The sequence below is a fragment of the Haliotis rubra genome, unplaced genomic scaffold, assembly GCF_003918875.1.
Source record: "Haliotis rubra isolate DU_JTF1 unplaced genomic scaffold, ASM391887v1 Scf785, whole genome shotgun sequence".
NCBI classification, from domain to species: Eukaryota; Metazoa; Mollusca; class Gastropoda; order Lepetellida; family Haliotidae; genus Haliotis; species Haliotis rubra.
In genome coordinates, this window is record NW_025767507.1 from 126,413 (window position 1) to 147,325 (window position 20,913).

Consider the following 20,913-nt stretch of genomic DNA (forward strand, 5'->3'; position numbering starts at 1 on the left):
AAAGTAGAATAAATACTAAACTGAAGTATCTAATGACTGGCGTTTCACTCTTGCATGCTGACGGATAAGACGTCCTTTTTCAACATGAGGAGAGCTTCTGGGGATATATTTGGCCCTACACCCATGTTTACAAAGTTTGGCAAGAGCAAGTCAACAAAAACACGTCAAAGAAAAACAATGGGATCGCTGAATAGACAGGTTACATCTAACAAGAAAAAAAGAGGGGCAACTGTGAAGGGCAAAAAGAAGACTGCACTGAAAATACAACCTGTGTCCAATATCATTATGAAACGGACTAAAGCTGCCTTGAAACGTAACATGGCTCAAAGGTATAAAAGAATGCTTCAGACCCTCTAATCACCCACTTGTGTTACATCACTATCGAGCTTACTACCACCTGTCCAGACTGTGACAAGAGATTTACGCGAAAAGATAATTTACAAAGACATCAGAAGCAGATGCATATGCATGGATCAAGCCGACATAAAGGAAGGAACAGACGTGGACTTATCCAGATATTAAAAACACAACCTGCCGAGAAGACAAAACAGTTTTCTCGAAATGACACCAACAGCTCCCTATCGAAGAAACACTTGGTCCTATACATCAGGAGAGCAGCCAAGTTGGGACCCCCAGGACACAAACATCTTTCTGTGGCATAAATGCCGCTAAACAATAGTCTTCTCTGTTTTATACTTGCTGTATCTGAGTTGTTTCATGTTTCATGTAAAGACTAAAACACAATACAAGCTTTAAAATCATTGAACCAAAAGATTGCTTTTTTTCTTGTGAAAATCCCTTGAACCCTACACTTGTGAAGACTGACACCTTATGTTGTTAATAAAAAGTCTGTTACAATTTTTGTTTCGTTGTTTTTAATTCATGTTTCTATGGTGTCATACACATTGTAAATATATTTCAGCAATCCTATTGTTCAAAACAATATGATCTTGAACAGGCTGTTACTGACTGACTGAGTTTGGTTTTACGCCGCTTTTAGCAATATTCCAGCAACATCACGGCGGGGGAAACCAGAAATGGGCTTCATACATTGTACCCATGTGGGGATTCGAACCCAGGTCTTCGGCGTGACGAGCCAACGCTTTAACCACTAGGCTACCCCACCGCCCCCGAACCCCCGAACCCCGAATATATATATATATTGCTGACACCAGTGTAATTGTCTTTTCACAAGACCGCCCCCGCTCTGGATCGGGTGATCAAGTAGTAGCATAACCTTATATGGAAAGGTCTGCTACGCCATGTTTTGGCTGAATGAAGAGTCTAAGTTAATATAGGATTAGTGTTTTAGCATCTGTCATCACGTCTAACCTTGATGTCATGCATACATTGCGTGTGTATGAGTGTTCATGCACTTTACATAACTACCGAGAGGTAACAACAAAGCAAGTTAAAGAAGCTTTGACCAAATAAGCAGAAAAACCTAAAGTATTTACCACTGAAACTATTCCTACAATACATCCAGGTGGTGTTGTTGCACTCGAATGTTTCGTGTGAAGAAAACACAAAACGATTACAGCTTAGATAATTTCATATTTTTGCAAAATGCTGTTCATCGAATTCTGCTATCTACCTAAAAAGCTCACAAACAGGTTGTTGACACACGGCATCTCTTTTCAATAGTGTCAAGTCGCAGCCGACCGCCTCCGTGGTGTAGTGGTTAGAGCGTCCGCCCGGAGAGCGGAAGGTCGCGGGTTCGATCCCCGACCGCGTCATACCAAAAAGACATTAAAATATGGTACTTGTTGGTCCCTGCCTGGCGCTAGGCATTAATGGGTAAAACAAGGACTGGTCGGCTCGGAGTTAGTATAATGTGTCTGAGTGGGGTATTCATGCTTCACTGCGGCATGGTATCTCAGTGGGCTAGCACTATAAAACCAGCTTAAGTCTGGGCTAGTACAAGCAGCCGCACATACACATACACGTGCATGCACGTCGTCATATGAGCGAAATATTCTCAAGCACGACGTAAAACCCAATTTCACCTCACCTCACCAAGTCGCAGCCCCCACACTAGTCAGTTGTGGCTCATGATCTATAATAACATCTCAACAATGACCACACAGTGAGCTTGTCACGTGAATACACATTCCTTTCTGTGTCAGCACTTCCCTATTTGGAAATGGCTACTACGTTTTTATACTATCCATTGTTTTGCTTTAATGAAGGCTGAGATGGCTGAATGTATCAGTGCATGAGAACAAAACACCCAACCATGACTTGGCTGACTTGTTACGTCATGCATATCTTTAGCTATTAATGAGTTACATACATACTAAATAACCTCCCACAGAAAACACATGAAACTAAATTTGACCTCAATTTAATATAAAGGTTGTAGTTGATGAAGTATCAATAAAATATTTTGTGGCACAACTGTTTGAATACAATGCAATAATCAGATAATAGTGTAAAGAGGTCATATGGTATACTTTCTTATTTGTCTGCAAACAAAAAAGGTTTGCAAATCTTGATCGTGACATTTTTAATAGAATATGTGTACTGAAAATTCAAAGGAATTGTAAGGCATGATATAGTGTGATATAAATCGTGACATTTTCTAAATAGCGTCTACCATTAAACATTCAAAATAAAGTGGTAAAACATTGAAGATATACGTGATTTAATTGTATGTTGATATAAAAATATCACAGGTACAGGTGAACGCACACATCTCTTCCTGGCGTGTGATTCAGCTGAATGATAAGCAGTTGTGTGAAACTATACCTATCCTTAAAAGCAAAGTGAAAAATTTAGTGTTATCAATTCAAGACCAGGAACGGTGTTTTTGCAAACCCTATGTTGTTCAGTTGAAAGTATGTAATTGAAACTTTGTACAAATTGTTAGAATTGATTGACTTTTAAGTAATATTTCTCGTCCATTGAGCATTTGATATTTCATTTCTTGCAGAGAATAGTCTTAATTTTGACCTGCTTGTATACTGCAGAATTATATTCATATGCAGACATGTACAATGAGTTAGAAAAGGTGAGCTGTATTTCATACATTCTGTTAACCCTTTACCTGCTGGAGTAGAGAAAACTCAGTTGAAATTCAATACACATTCCAATCTCAGAGAGTTATGTTTGTTGCAGAATTACGGAAATCGGAAATGACCTTGTTTTGTGGAAGCATGACCCATATCGAATTCATGTAATTTGGCTGTGTAATGATATCTTGCAGGGTTTTGTAAATAATTAATCTTTGCCGCAGGTACCATTAACCTTTATTTTTACTTAATTTTCACTAGTGAGTTTAAGCTTTTGATGGGTAGTATATCTTAAATTGAAAAAAATGCGATCCGCTGGAGTGTAGCGCCAAAACATAACTTTGAGCGAGATGACCAGCTTTCGATCCCACTTTAACGCGGACGGTTGCGTTTGGGTGAATATTTTCAATTTCAGTAACTGACATTCCAATCTGCGTGACTCACCAGGCTAAACCTTCCATTCATATTTACATATGTTTGTACTTCTTTTCAAACCAATTGATTTAAACAATATGTTATTTCCAAAGAAGCTATATGTACAAGGTTTGAACATTGATATTACATATAAAAGGAAATAGACTGCTGCATTTCTAGGTTGGAATATAACGTTAGAAGTGTTGCATGCTTACAAGTTACACTAACAACTAGTCTCTGAAATGAACATATTTTACTGAAAAAAGTTCATAGTAAAAAAAATATAATGAAAAGTAGCCTTGAGACTTTCTTCAATTTCAGAAGCTGAGGAAATCTAGACTTGCCACATTTTCTAGACTTGCGTGGGCTTTCTTGGATATATTTGCTTCAGGGCCTGTACGACAGACTAGCTTACAAGTGTTAACAAATAAGATGTACTACTTAATGAACATATTACTTATGGTACCAAGCACTTATTGAAAGCGGTTAGAATCAGCTATGACATAAGCAACATTCCACCCATTTCAAATTTAATAGCAATATCCTATTCAAATTTGCTTGCTTGGTTCCTAGTCATAACATTTCAATACACATTCCAGTCAGCATGAGTAATCTCTTTATATAAAGATGTCATGGAATAGGTTCAAAGGACAGCTCCTGGAATTTATGGAATGTGCTCCTGAAAACTCCTTTGGTATGTAGGAGTACTCCTTAAAAAATGCTATTGTTCTCCCCTAGAATGCTATTGTTCTCCTTAGGAATGCTATTGTTCTCCTTAGGAATGCTTTGATGTCCGGAACTGATTACTTATATGCTACTGACTTCACCAAAACTGTCCACCTGTCGAACAGTTTGGCGTAAAATATTTGTGTTGACGTCGATAGACACATTGTCTCCCATCCCGTCTTTGCAGGAGGAAACGCGATTCATCGCTGAACCAAACGTGTCGCCAGTTCCCTGTTGCACCACTGGACACGTCGTTGTCGGTGTAGTCGTGTCAGGGCAGGTCCAATATGCTCGAATTCCCACTTCTTTCAGACGATTTCTGATGGTTTGGTGGGAAATACTTCGAAGACTAGGCACCTGTCCTCCAGTGTCCGTTGCTGTAGCAAATCGGTCCTGAGCAGGAGTGGTCACTCGTGTTCTTCCACTTCTGGGCAGATCTTTGGTCGATTTGAAGCGGGTATATTGATGTCATAATCGAGATATCGTGCAGATTCCAAACGTCCAATGGCGATATTTCGGTCAGTAGCATTCAATCTTGCCATTTTGTATCTTCGTCTACGTTAGTCGATGTCTCTACTGATGTTTCCGACACATTGCACGTGCATTACCTGAAAACTTTTCATGAAGCGTTTTCATTTTTTATGACAAATGTTTACAAACACATTTTGGGATGCGTTTGCGGGCAATACACAACAACGACGACATGATTAACGGGATTCAAACAAAGGAATTGTCTTAATTATTGTCAAAACATATCGAAATGAACTGCTGAAAACGCCTGTGCGTTTCTCTTTTTGAAGAGTGTATATATATGCATGTCGTTCAAATAGGGGCAGAAAAGTTGAGACATGCTGTTTTAAGCATAATGACATCTTACACAACACTTACTAGTGTCTTTTAACCCAGTTTGGACGATCCAGTTACATTTACACTATGAGATAGGTAATTCGATATTTGTTAAACGTCGTTTTCCAGGTGGATCAGTGTCACGGTTCCCGCTTTTTCAGATCCTATAAAAACAAAAAATATAACTCTGCATCCAGTTTGATATACATGCAGTATGGGGTGTGTAAAAATGACGAGGCTGATATAGGAATACACATCATGGCGTGACATGAATCAGGTTGTTGTTTAATTGCTGCACACAAGTAGAGATGTAAACAAAAACAGTAGACTGTCAACAGATGGCATGAACCCAGGTAGGAGAAGAGAGAAACACGAGAGTGAACCTGCGCGTTTGTTTTCAGCCTTTGATCGCCAAAGTTGGTTGGACGATCCTTACTGTGCATTATTAGTGCTAAATATCCCTGTGTATGATGATACAGTAGGATAATTTCCGCGGCTGTAATCACGATTCCCCGACGGCCTGTTGTGGTGAAAGTAATCCACAGAGGTGTGCGTGGGTTAAATGTTTACTTAAATTGTCGTAACTGACGATTGGGCTTCAGTAAACGCTACCACATTAGGTAGGTAACTATGGTAGGGTTTACTGAAGCCCAATCGCCAGTTACGACAATTTAAGTAAACAATTAAGCCACTCGCTTGGTCCGTTGCAGGATGCTAAGTCAAGGAGTGAGGGGTCAGACGACCGTGACTCCTAACTAACCAAATAATATTCATGTACTGGCACACATACATTCAAAGATAAACGCAACACCAAGTTTATCCTCACATAGTTTTTATTTTGTCTCAGTCCATCTCTCTAACAACAACTTCAACAACAGACAGGGCAGGTTCGTAACACACAGGGCAACTGAGTGGCGTGGACAGGCTTCCGAGAATGTTGAGCCGCGCACCACTCTACCCGCGCCAAACCTGTCTTTTATATGGTTCGAGCCTGACCAGATCTTGATCTCATGTTTCAACTCATCGTTTTGATTCATTAATCCTACATCCGACCTTGCCCTCATGAATATTGTGTCCCATGAATATTGAAACAGCACCGTTCGGTCACTCACCTCTTTAAGTGCTTTGTTCTTGTTTCAATGTAAGATTAATCTGTTATGTATTTCACGACGAATGTGTTCTGTCTCTCTTTCCACAGCCTACGGCTACACGGACTTAACCGTAATGAGCAAACGGATTCATGAGCAAAACGGCAAATCTAAATACGGAATCTGATTTAATTCTCTCATGGTTTTAGGGATGCATTTTTACCTCATAACAATATTTGGAAATGATAATCAGAATGTTTTAACTGAAAGCAACTCATCGACAACTCCTTACTCTTATTGATGTAACAGATAATGACACTACAAAATAACTACAAGTGAAATGAATGCAGGGGAATTATACATGTATGCCCGCCATAGATTCCATGGGGACCCTTGGACAAATGCGTACGTCGTCTCCAAGGAAATCGGAGGTATTCTAGCGGTGAAAGCATTCGCTCTTCACGCCGAAGGCCGGGTTCGATTCCTCAGGAAGGTACCATGTGTGTGCTCATTTTTGGTGTGATCGTGCTGGAGCATTGCTAAAAGTGGCTTAGACCCATACTCACTCACTCATATGTTGCCGGACCCCCTCGCCCGACATGCAGTCTAGGCTTGTATGGGTATATTAGAAGGGCTGTTACATTAAATAGATTCCGAGATATACTCAGTGACTTTATTGACACCTAGGACATGAATCTATGCCCAGAAGCAAGGTGAACGATTGAAGGTAACAGAAACAGCTACCAAGACACACGACTGAACTACCGTTGCTCCAGAATCTAGTGAACCCGGAACAGAAATATGTTCAACATCTTTTTCTGATTTACTGGAATGTGTTATCTATCCGTCCATTATCTATGCTCCACCACGTTGTGGTCCCAGGCCTGGCAGTTCACGCGGCGGTGTTCCAGTCTAATGGCCTAGTCTGACTCATCATCAGTTTGATACTGAGTCATACTTGTATTACATGGGGAATGTGAACAAAGTTTTAGAAATATTGTTTATGTTATATGTCATTGGAAACAGTACAGACTCACGATCTTGAACCTGCCAAGGGTCACAATAACAACGTTGTCGTCAGTTCATCCGATACAGAATAGATAATAATAACAATAATAAATGCATATTTATAATGCGCCCCTTCCACACCCTAAGGCATGCTCAAAGCGCTACAAAATATTTACACTGGAGTATTTACAGATGAAGTTATACATAATATACTGAGAAAAGGTGGGTTTTAAGTCTGGTCTTGAAAATGTCAATTGTGTCAGAGCTTTTAATGGCACATCGGAGAGAGTTCCAAAGCACAGGTGCAGAGTAAGAGAACGATCGGTGTCCAAAGGATTTCAGTTTGTAGGATGGGATGACAAGTAGGAGGGAGCCAAACCATGGAGGCACTTGTATGTCAGACAGAGGATCTTAAAGTCAATTCTGGCCCTAACTGGTAGCCAATGCAGTTCTTTCAACACTGGTGTTATATGGGAACGTTTTGAAGTCTTGCTGATGATGCGGGCGGAAGTGTTTTGGATCTTCTGAAGCTTATCAAGGAGTTTAGAACTGAGGCCTGAAAGGATGCTGTTACAGTAGTCAAGCCTAGATGTAACAAGAGCTCGAACAAGGGCTTGAGTTGCAGCAGTTGTCAGGTATTGCCGAAGGTTACCAATGGATCTTAGGTGAAAGTAGCAGGTCCTGCTCAGACGGTTAACATGAGCATCCAGAGTCAAGGAAGAGTCGATGTGGACACCCAAATCCTTAACAACATCAGAGAATCTGACGTCAGAGTCTGCGACTGTAAGGAAGTCGGTTTTGACCTTGCTAAGTTGTTGCTTTGTACCAATGAGAACTGCTTCTGTTTTTGTGTCATTAAGTTTAAGTATGTTTCCTGTCATCCAGCACTTGATGTCCTGCGTACATTCAGCGATGCACTGTAGAGACGTGGAGAGATCTGACCGATGAAATGCTTTCAGGAGCTGGGTGTCATCAGCGTAGGCATGGTGTGAGAAACTGTGTGGTCTGTAGTAATCCTTCCGACATATCCGGTATACAACACAAACAGGACTGGACCAAGGACTGATCCCTGTGGCACCTCACATGTGATTACAGTGCCTGATATAAAATACGGACGACAGTCAGTGGCACATTATTCTGTGTCTGTTTAATAACATCGTCGTTTATTTACTTGGGTGTTGTGTTGTTGCTGTTAGTCTGGATTCACCGACTGCGCCTGCCTGCTTGACTTGACTTATCGTAGACGACTTGGCATCGCCGCTCAACATACTTTTTGTTAGTAATTATTGTATTCGATTTTTATTTCATCGACAGAAGAAGGTTGCACTGTTTGTATTCTTCGTGTCCCCACGACACTTCTGTCACCGGAAGTTGTACTGTGGACCCTTGCCGGACTGTCTCTAAAGAATGACGGTGTTCCGTGATAAATAGACTAACGCTTAGTCTCTGAATATATATAATTTTAATACATTGTAGTAACAAACAAGCCCATTTACATTGAAAAGGAGCCCCAGGGAGACCAGAGAACCTGAGGAAATCTAGACTTGTTTTATTTAGGGCAGTAGGGAAAATAATGTGGTTCAGGGTCTGTGAGACAGATTACGTGATAAAGGACGCCCCCAGATTATACAGGACTCTGCAGTGGAGTATTTTCTGAATGTCGATGCTGTGTGATATCTTCATAGCGATAGGGGAAAAAGCTTGCCCTTAAGCACCGGGAATGTACTAAAGACCATGCTATAAAAATAAATCTACCCAAAGAGCCTTAATTCCCTCGAACCAAAACTTGACATGGAACTGTATAGCATACAATGAGACAAGAGGCAGTTGGACTGAAAACTAATTACAACTTTTATATGTAAACAGGTCGTTGTCTGAAGGATCACTAAAGCCGGAGATTAAAATGATTACTTATACAGATATGTATAAAATACAAAACCACAGATTTTATTCGATTATAATATACGATGATAATATATACTAGGCACATAAAGAAACTGTGCATACAAAATTTTAAAATCTAAATTAATCAAACCTGTGTAGACACATAAGGATTCAAACTCAGAGATTAGTGACATGTATCCAACATGCATGCACGTGCCACGTTCCGTGACGTCAGTGGGTTCGTCCTTGAGACGTGCAATACGTTGTTGCACGTGCATTCCGGGAAAGAGAAACAGAGCAAATGAATGCCACACAATACTGTTACTTTGTAAAGCTCAACCCCTGCCCTTGCGATCGTTCAAAAAAATTAAACGGCTATTGAAACGCATAGCATGCCAAGGCTCACGTCTGCACAACGTCATGAGGCCATTGGGATGGTCCGTGGGGGAATGTCTCAACGACAAGTGGCTGCACATTTCCACTGCCACCGGAACACAATTTCTGGACTGGTGAGACGCTACCAGACCACAAATGACGTCATCGATCGGCCACGTGTAACAACGCCAAGACAGGACAGATGGATAAGGGTGACCCATCTTCGCCACAGGTTTCAGACTGCAGTGATGACTGGCCGAACCATCCCAGGACTTCGCCGTATCCACCCCAACACAGTTCGACAACGTTTACGTCATCACGGGATCAGACCACGACGTCCCGCCATACGGCCTATCCTGACACAACGTCATCGACAAGCTCGCCGAATATGGTGCCGAAATCATGTCCGCAGACCCTTGTTTTGGTGGAGAAATGTTGTTTTTACAGATGAGTCCAGGTTTAACATTTCCCATAGTGATGGACGTCAACGTGCATATAGACGCGTGGGAGAACGTTATGCACATGCCTGTGTCTTGGAGAGGAATCGTTTGGTGGTGGTGGCGCCGTGATGATTTGGGGTGGAATAACAGCACACCAAAGAACTCCTTTGATGATTGTTCAGGGCAACTTAACTGGTGTGGGCTACAGGGATCAGATTCTTCGACCTGTGGCAATTCCTTTTCTGCAACGTCATGGCCCTGGGTTAACATTCCAACAGGACAATGACCGCCCTCATACGGCAAGGGTTGCTATGGATTTCTTGCAACACCACAACGTTGACTTACTGCCTTGGCCTGCAAATTCACCGGATCTCTCCCCGATAGAGCATGTTTGGGACGAGATTGATCGACGTCTACGCCGTCTTCCTAATCCGCCAGATAACGTCCTTGACCTTGCAACAGAACTTGAGAGAATCTGGCGTGATATCCCACAAGCCTTCCTTGCACGTTTGATAGGCTCTATGCGTCGTCGATCCACTGCTGTTCTCAATGCCGATGGTGGACATACCCGCTATTGAGCTTGTGACATGGTCGTTTGACCCCTGTCCCGCTTGTGGACTCGTGACGTCATTGTGATTGACTTTTCGATTGAAATTCTCCCGACTTGTTATGGTCTCATGATCCCTCCATTAAAGTTTATATGTACCTTTGACATTGTTATCGTACTTATCAACTGGGATAATATTTTGACAATGCACAGTTTCTTTATGTGGCTAGTATATAATTTTCCAGCTATATAACGGCGGTCTGTAAATAATCGAGTCTGGACCAGACAGTACAGTGATCAACATCATGAACGTCTATCTACTTTTACTTTGAAGTGCATTGGGGAAAACTGGAGAGTTTAATTGCCCGTCTATAAATATTCTCACTAATTTCCATCCTTGGGTACAAAACAAAGATGGCCCACGAAGACATGTGGAGCAATACTACAACCAAGCTCGATAAGCAAGTGAACCCAAGCAAAAACAGGCTACAGCAATCAAACCTTTATACTCACCTGTATACCTACCTTCGGCCAGTTGATCACTGTCGATTTCCAATAAGTTAACCAGAAATCAGTACGTATTTGGTGTGAAAGCAACAAACAACAAAAAAATACATAGTTGTATTCTACAATATACTTAGTTTACAGGATTATGACACCACTAAGCTGGTTCACGGTGTGAGTGAGTGAGTGAACTGAAGGCGGAGTGTGTTGGTGAGTTGATTTTTGTGTGTGAGTGAGTGAGCTGATGCTAGGGTGTGGGTGAGTTGATTCTGGTGCGTGGGTGAATTAATTCCGGAGAGTGAGTGAATGAGCTGATGCTGGTAAGTACGTTGATGCTGTGTGTAAGTGGATTCTGGAGAGTGGAGTTTCGCATGTGGGGGTAAATTCTGGTGTTTGAGTGAGTGGATGCTCTTTGTTTGGGTGAGCGGATACTGGTGAGTGAGAGTGGTGTGTGAGCGAGTGGTGAAACACCGCTGCAAACTGTGGTATTGTTATATCTTAGCCACTCACCTCCATGTGGACGCAAGGATGTAATAATGCGACAACAAACCAAGAAACACATTATGTGAATATTCACAGTGTCAGTAAATAGTTTATAATATTTGTATCCCAGCTAAAGGTGATTTTAAAACTTTGTTCTACCCCCAGGCCATCATGAGTTGATAATAACATGTATTAAAACAGCTATATTCATTAATAGTTCTGCTTTATGAGTTTGCACCTAATATCCACGATAATGTATGACACATACCCATTTTTGTGGGAACTGTACATAACTAAATTACATGCATCAATGTCGTTACGTGTTTAGCATCATCAAACATGTATATATTCTGATCATCAGTGAAAGTAATAATTGATTGTTATGTGGCCTATAAATTCGTTATTTATTGTGAATGGTTGGAAACTAAGATTTAGGAAAAGTTACAGTCAAACTAAAACAAAGTAAAATTTTAAAATGCAGTAAAAATTGCTTCCCAAACAAAACAAATAGATTTTAACTGTAATTATCAGTATCCGGCAAGGAGAAGTGTTTATTCAATACAATAAGCTCAAAATCATAAAAGATTTATTGAAAAATCTTATTAATGTGGCCTTTTTCAGTTTTTGTCAATTATCAATCTGAATTGTTGGGGAAAAGTCTGAATGTTTGACATTCGGTTTTTCCTGATTATACATAATTAAAGCTTACTTGATGTGTAAATGTCACCTTGGTATATAACATACTTGTTATTTTTTGTCAAAACTTAAGTGGATTGTGTAGTTTGTGCAGGAGAGGAAAAGTTATATTGGGTAAAAATTCAGTCCCATCACATTTTCCTCCACATATTCTTTCATAAAGAATAAAAAAGGTAATGGTATTTGTAAAACTGTCAGTGGATAAAGCTTCTTTAACTATAAGTTGATTAAATTGATGGCTATACCCTAACTTTTCTGTAGCATCACATCTTATTTTCAAAATAGGGTGGTGCTTAATTGATGCACGGGTGTATATTCTGGGACTAAGCGTTAGTCTAACGGGTGAGCTGATCACAGGGTTAAAATCACGATGGTACAGCTGAAGCAAACTATCTGTGTGTGCGAGCGTGCGTGCGAGCGTGCGTATTAAAAGTGTGTATTAAAAGGTACTGCAACACTGAATATATTTCAAAGTATCAACGTGTTACCATTTGCCATAGAAAAGGATCTTATCCAAGCCTCGATTTAACGTACGTTCTGGATATACTGACCTTCAAGGAATAATAAAATTCTGTAGTTTGTTCATATCGATATGATCTCGTTCACCCTGACAACAGACCGCCTCCGTGGTGTAGTGGTTAGAGCGTCCGCCCTGAGAGCGGAAGGCCGCGGGTTCGATCCCCGACCGCGTCATACTAAAAGACGTTAAAATATGGTACTTGTTGGTCCCTGCCTGGCGCTCGGCATTAATGGGTACAACAAGGACTGGTCGGCTCGGAGTCAGTATAATGTGTCTGAGTGGGGTATTCATGCTTCACTGCGGCATGGTATCTCAGTGGGCTAGCACTATAAAACCAGCTTAAGTCTGGGCTAGTACAAGCAGCCGCACATGCACGTCGTCATATGAGCGAAATATTCTCAAGCACGACGTAAAACCCAATTTCACCTCACCTTCACCCTGACAACAATATATGGTCAACAAAGGGTGTTAGTATCTTGTCCTAGTAGTACTGTCTTGTGCCAGGTCCTTGTAACATGGAGTCACAGGAGTGTCACAACACACCACAACAGATCCACTTCTAAATCTGTCTGGAGGTAGCAGGTTGACATCGGCAGTCAATATATCATGCAGAAGTATATATGTTGGTTACCGGTATCTAGAAAAAACCATCAACACCTTGTTTTGTTTTGTTGTTACATTTGTTTATGCTTTATTAGTTGTTGTTTTGTTGTTACATTTGTTTATGCTTTATTAGTTGTTGTTTTGTTGCTGCTGATAACACGGAAGCAGACAGTATGTGTAGATTGCAGCAACAGATTGATATTTATGTGCGTTTCGCAATAATTGTGGCAGCATATATATACGTGTAGTCCGACTTCATTTTAGTAATATTTTTGTCTGGAACTGAAATTGCAATTATTTTGATATGACTATGATATTTATTCTTAAATGTCATGCAACCTAACGTTACATGTAGTTATATAGGAAAGTGTACAATATTCCCATTGCCGTAAAATATTATACCTAAGCCCGAAATCTAGTTCTTTCACCGTATATTTACCGTATAATTGATGTTTTTTGATAAAGTAAATGCCTTTGACTTAAATGCTTTACTGAATCGACTGCTATATGCTCAAACCGACACCATGTAAAAGTCGCAAACACATAAACTGACTGACTGACTGAGTTTAGTTTTACGCCGCTTTTAGCAATATTCCAGCAATATCACGGCGGGGGACACCAGAAATGGGCTTAACACATTGTGCCCATGTGGGGAATCGAACCCGGATCCTCGGCGTGACGAGCCAACGCTTTAACCACTAGGCTACCCCACCGCCCCGCAAACACATAAACAGAACGTCCGCAAGCATTGAGTTTGTCACCAGTTGATATGTTCTTGCCTTTACGCTAGATACGCTAGATAGAAAATAATAGTGCTGAGTTAAACATTGTGGGGAACAGTGGCAGAATAAATTCACAGAAACTCCACGAAACAAAGGTGGGGGTCCAAAAGTATTAGCTGTAAGATCAAGCAGGTTGGTACGTGGCTCTCAGTCTGTCGCGGACATAGTCATAGGAAGTGACGGGCTTGTATTTGCTGGACCCATCCAGACACTCAATGACCACCTCGTCGTCAGGATCCACAAACAGGGCCACAGACTGTCGACAACAAGCCTTCCCCTTCTCGGTGTCTGGGAGGATCACTCGGTGGACCTGGTCATATCAGACATATCGTGTTAAGCCGTTTACAAAATACTGTTATGAGGTAGTGTTTCAGTTGGGAATCAACAGGGTGTATTGTCAACTGAATTGATTATGTCATTGAACAATAAATATGAACGGACGTCAAACATCCGTTTCTAATACCCTTGGTTGTGAGGACCTCACAGACTATAGGGAGGTCAAATAAAAGGATTCTGAGCCCGGCAGATGTCATATTGTTAAATACGTCACCCTTGATTCCGGCATCAATAAACCGAACGCTAACCGCCAAAAAGGTTCATTCGACTGATTCGACACACGAAAGTGTGATTTAAATATCTCGAATATAATAGCACCGTCTATATTTTTGTCGATTCAGAGCTGTGTCCTCTTTTATGGCTTTCGAACAACAGAAATCAGATTTTGGAGCCTCAACGCTAACTGTATGACTTGGTACTTTGCCAGATCTTCTCACAGACAGATATCGTACCAGAATAAACTATTCAGTTTTTATGAGATTTCCGTGTTACTAATTTCACAAACATATCATGTAAATTTGGAAACTAGTAATCAAGACATCTACAACTATTGGTCATTGACATTTCTGTGATGAATTTGCCTGGATGGCCATATAAAATACGGGTCTAGGCTAACTGCCCTCCGGACAAGTGCCCCCTGGCTATCTACCCCCCAAACCACCAGTGCCTGTTCTTTCTGTAAGACTCCAATAAATGTCCAGATGTTGGGATTGCTAGCCTGTATGCTGGACTACAGGAGGCGATGGATTCCTTCAACAGCATTGTTGATGTCACTTTTAGTTTTGATGGGGGTTACTTAGCCTAGGGGGCACTTAGCCTAGGGGGCAGTTGTCCGTGGGGGGCACAATGGACGGGGGGCAGATAGCCAGGGGGCAGTTGTCGGGGGGCAGTTGTCCGGGAGGCAGTTGTCCGGGGGGCAGTTAGCCTGATACCATAACATACGTCTGTGCTTATCCGTAAAGTAACATGTAAGTTTAAAGTCTGGTGGACGTGATGTCGTGCCTACATTAGTTGGCAAACGTAAATGGGACACTTCAACCATGGCTTCCTTTTCTTTGACCATGAATTAACAAATGTGGCAATGACGGGACGTTTCTTTTTTGTGAAAGGAAAATAACGCCAGCGGGATTCGAACACGCGAAATCTGCACCAAAACCTAACGAATGTAGTCTTTTTTTCAATTAATTAGATATATAATTAAACCAGGATCAGAAGATTCTCCATTTAAGCACTACGAGTTATATGTGCGTGCCGTTGGGTAGTCTTTAGTTTGACTGACTGACTGACTGAGTTTGGTTTTACGCCGCTTTTAGCAATATTCCAGCAACATCACGGCAGGGGACACCAGAAATGGGCTTCACACATTATACCCATGTGGGGATTCGAACCCGGGTCTTCGGCGTGACGAGCGAACGCTTTAACCACTGGGCTACCACACCGCCCCTCTTTAGTTTGAAGAATAAAACAGATAGAACTTATAATACGGTCAAGACAATTTGTTTACCTATACATAAGGAACCGAAAATGAACATTAGCTGGGCTTTATATGCACATTATTAGCATCATATGTGTACCCGTTGGGGTGTGCACCTCACATGAAGTTTGTAGTGCACACTGACCCACTGACCGGGGTATTAATGTTAACGCATCTGCATGGAAGTTACCGCAATATTAGCACACACATTATTAGTTACTTATTGACATACCGTAGCTTTTAGTTTGTCGGCGGTGAGTCTCTGCATGAGGTCTCCAATATTGACAACTATCGTACCTTCCATTGGGGTGACTGGCATAAACTCTCCATTCGGTGCAACAATCTGGGAAGAGAAACGGTTTGAGTAGGTACTTCTAGATGTTTTACGGTAGATAGCAAAACACTATCTCCAGTTGATGGACCGTGTGTACACGGGGTAGACCTTCTGCCGTGAGTCAAACTGAAGGATATTTCAGAGCAACACAATCACTTTAGTTCATAATATTAACACGGTAAAACTGGACAAAGTTTTACCAATATTTATGACAGTATATATTATTGAAAACTGGACATGTACAGATTAACTGACCACGTTTCACAATCTTCAAGCTGCCAAGGGTTACATTGATAATGAACATCCGAAACCAGTATCTGGTCCGGGTCTGCAGATAGCAATAAGCTAATCAAATGCACTGTGAACTTCACCCATCAACACTGATGTCTTCAATACATTTATGAAAATTATCATATAATCCGGTCAAGATAGAGTAGCTTAAGTGCGCAGTTGGCACCGTATCGTCAGTCGAGTTAGGCAATAGGATTTAGATATAGCAACTGAAGTTCACAACAACAACTTTATCGTCAGTGTATCAGTAAATGGGATTATCTAAGATAACTGGAATAGGTATAAAACAGGGACAACACACAGTCACAAATCGTTCAGTGACTGCTGTGTAATAAACTCCTTGTTTATTTACTCAGGTAAGAAACTTTACTTTCTTCTACTTTGACATATATACCATTGTTATTCTTTGTTAACTTTAATCTGTTGTAAATACCTTAACTATAAGTTACAACCATGGCAGTACCTTCAGGTTTATGTGGAACGAGGCATCCCTTAGTATGTGTCTCATATCTTCTGTATTGCAGTTGAGGATTGTGTATTTCATACTGATTGACACTACACTGTTTTGTGACTATTATAGAATGTATAGAGTGTGTCGGATATTTTAACTATTGTATTACGTTGTGCATGAATACTATATGCTGTTTGGGACCGTTACATAATTAAAGCATGAACCCCCACTGGGGTGATGTGTAGAGTTCTGAACTATTGTTGTGTACATTGGAATATGTATCGCGATTAATGTAGTATGTGTCGTGTATAACGAATCTACATGTGATGTTTATGTACTTTGATATCTGATTGCATTGTGAACATGTTCTAATAATTAATTGTATTAATTGCTATTATTGACTGATTATGTAAAATCGTTCAGTGACTGCTGTGTAATAAACTCCTTGTTTATTTACTCAGGTGTTGTGTTGTGTGTGGGTTGGTATGGGCGGACCTCTTGCCAAGCGAGCTGATTCCCCAAAACTCGCGTTTTAATAGGTGGCGGAGAATCAAAAATCGACCTATGGCTACATACCAACCCACAAACTACAACAGTAGGAGCCGGACACCGACCTCCGACCCCCGCCGACGAATACAGCGGCCTTGGCGAACCACTGGAGGACCTTACAACCATAGCTTCGGGCCCAAACACAGACAGCGTTAATCCTCCAGTCACTATCAACGAGGACAGGATTGCGTCGGGCCCAAACACTGACGGGTCATCCTTCAGCCGTGCGACAACACACACAGTCTCCCAATATGGCATACGTGAGTGATCTGGTGCCAAAATTCAACGGTACAGGCAACGCCCGACAATGGCTGAAGAAAATGAATTGTTTTCGACAGTATCAATCACTCACAGATTCCGTCTTCTTGAACCTCCTGCCATTGTATTTAGACGGACCCGCTGCTACCTGGCTGGACTCTCTTCATCCAGCCCCAACAACCGCAGCCCAATTCGAAGCCGTCTTCACTCGTAGGTTCAACGACGTATCCTCACAGACGGCTTTCCTGTCCGCCCGCCAAAACGACACCGAGCCCGGCTCTGCCTTCATTGAACGTGTGCACGAGATGACAGCTGGCCTCCAGATCCCTGAGACCCTCCTTGTTCAAGTCATTATCAACGGTTTGCAGCCTCCTTTGAAGGGATTAGTCATTCCCCATGATCCACAATCACTAGAGACATTATCACATCAGGTAAGACTGGCTGAAGCTGCTCTTCAAGCCACCCAGGATGCCACCCCATCCATATCATCTGTGACATCTCCTGTGGTTGACAACGATCAACTGGCCACCATCGCTGCTCTGTTGACAACACAACAGCAGCAACTTGACAAGTTGACTGCTCAGATGGCCCACGTTCCCCAGAGGCAGAATGTCAACACATATATCAACCGTGATCAGTCTCACCAGCCCAGAGTCAACACACGGCGTTCTGCCCAGCCTCTGCAGCAACAGCAACGGCAGCAACAACAACAGCGGAACAACTACAGACAAACCTCAGGTAATTGCCGGGGTTGTGGTAACGACTGCAGGTCTAGAGTTTCATGTCCATCCTCCAATCAGCAATGTAGCTATTGCAGTGGGTTACATCACTTTGCTAGGGTATGTCGCCTACGATTGAATCAGCAATATGTCTTTGCGCCTGTTGGTAGACCCTGGCCTACGAGCAGGCACGCCTTAAGAAACGTTAGGGGTAGAAAAACGTCCAAATCATCTCTCAATAGGCATACCAGTACCTCCAAATCATCGAGTTTGTCCCATCAATCACAGATTAAGAATACAGTATATGTAACGATTGGTAATATTCACTGTCATGCCTTAGTAGACACAGGTGCCACTCTGTCAGTTCTATCTCTCCCCACTTTGAAAAGGGCCGGTATTCCTCTGTCCCAGATGCAGACCAGTACCCTCTCAAATGTTAGCGGTGTTGGGGGAGAGCACATTAAAGTACTTGGGTCAGTTAGGATTTCCCTCTACATTGATGGTATGACAATCGACCACAACTTTTTAGTTCTCAAATCAGTGCAACATTCAATCATCCTAGGGCAAGATTTTCTGAATCAAAATGAAGCCATCATAGACTATAGCACACATACTCTTGCCCTCCATCATGGTTTAGTCATGGTACCTCTCCAAACCACTGGCTCAGGTCTTGTACGTACCTGTGCCTCTGTCACTATACCTCCTAACATGCAAGTCACCATTCCCGTTAAGTTGAGTAACCACAAAGGTCAGTCATGTGCCTTTCTATTCGAACCAGTCCCTCAATTGACCACATGCAAATTGGCAGGTGCTAAGTGTCTTGTACAGTCAAAAAAGGGTAGGGCATGTTTTACCCTTTTGAACCCAACTAGCGAACCAGTTGTCCTACCCTCCCGCAAGGTCATAGCAGTTGCCCACCCTGTCGATGTTGCCTTCATACATCCCTTGGAGGACAGACCCCCGCCTACATCTCCAGGTAAGCCTTCAAACCTAAACTTTGATCTCAGTAAGGCAGATCTGAATGATACTCAGAAATCAGACTTATCTAGACTTCTTAAAGCCAACAGGGATGTGTTTGCTGCTGACAAAACTGAACTTGGTGTTACTAACCTATATTCACATAGGATAGACACAGTACCTGGCTCCAAATCTGTTCATCTGCCGTTCTATCGGAAGAGCCCTGAAGGCAAAGCAGAAACTGATCGACAGACCAAGGAACTTCTTGACCTTGGGTTCATTGAACCCTCCATGTCCCCATGGCAGAGTCCGGTGGTCTTAGTCAAGAAGAAATCGGGTGAGTTCCGTTTTGCCATAGATTACAGATCATTGAATAAGATTACCGTTCCGGCTTCCTATCCTTTGCCTCGCCTGGAAGATGCATTTGATGCTATTGGTGATTCCCATGCTCAAATATTTTCCACGCTTGATTTGGCATCAGGGTTCTGGCAAATTCCTATGGATTCTGATACAGCTCACAAGGCATCCTTTGTCACGCAGAGTGGCCTATATACATGGCGTGTTATGCCTTTTGGGCTACGCAATGCTCCCTCCACATTTCAGATGGTCATGGCAAGAGCCCTGCAAGGCTTGACATGGAAGCATGTCCTGGTATATGTGGACGATATTTTGATTTACAGCAAGACTTTTCAAGAGCATCTTTCCCATTTACAAGCAGTTTTTGATCGCTTGAGATCAGCTAATCTGAAACTGAAGCCAGATAAATGCAACTTTGCTCGTTCTAAAGTTCTCTACCTTGGCCACATCCTCTCCAAAAAGGGTATCAGAACTGATCCATCCAAAACTGAAGCTATTCGTACTTTCCCCCTCCTAAAAACATCCATCACCTTCGCAGCTTTCTTGGATTGTTCAATTACTATAGAAAATTTCTCAAGGGTTATTCCAAACTAGCAGCACCACTAAATGCCCTTTTACAGAAAGATACCCCCTTTCACTGGTCGGACACTTGCCAAACTGCATTTGAACAAATGAAACAAAGTCTTGTTCAGGCTCCTGTCTTGGCCTACCCTGATATGCAGAAACCATTTATCCTCACCACAGATGCATCAGGATCAGCAATCGGCTATGTTTTAGGCCAGTTAGATGACCAGGGTAGGGAACGAGCAATTGCATATGGGGGAAGATCTCTGAATTCATATGAAAAGAACTGGTCGCGTTTTAATAATAATAGACATGATTTGATAATGTCAGGACTTTCTTATACACTCTTCAAATAAAGAAACGCAAAGGCGTTTTCAGCAGTTCATTTCGATATATTTTGACAGCAGTCGTCATTAAGACAGTTCCTATGTTTGAATCCCGTTCATCATGTCGTGGTTGTTGTGTATTTCGCGCGCAAAAGCATCCCAAAATGTGTCTGTAAAAACTTGTCATAGAAAAATGAAAACGATACATGAAATGTTCATGCAGAATTTCTTTTCTACGTAATGCACGTGCAATGCGTCGACTGCAAGGGGTGGTGTCACCAGGCACTCGCGTGAACGCCCCCATGTGTCCACACACGTGCAGTGAGTGAGCTAAATTAATGCTGACATTGACAACAATAAACACGCGTAT

The 20,913-nt window shown here is 41.9% G+C and overlaps 1 protein-coding gene across 1 annotated transcript; it reads right to left on the bottom strand.

The window, feature by feature from the left end:
- Positions 1-14,051: 14,051 nt before the first annotated feature.
- On the bottom strand, positions 14,052-17,488 carry LOC124261023 (2-oxoglutarate-Fe(II) type oxidoreductase hxnY-like). Its single transcript, XM_046695338.1, has 3 exons — positions 17,483-17,488; positions 15,970-16,080; positions 14,052-14,237 (listed from the first exon to the last, which is right to left on the bottom strand). Exons 1-3 carry the CDS (start codon positions 17,486-17,488, stop codon positions 14,052-14,054), a joined length of 303 nt encoding a protein of 100 aa, XP_046551294.1.
- Positions 17,489-20,913: the final 3,425 nt, after the last annotated feature.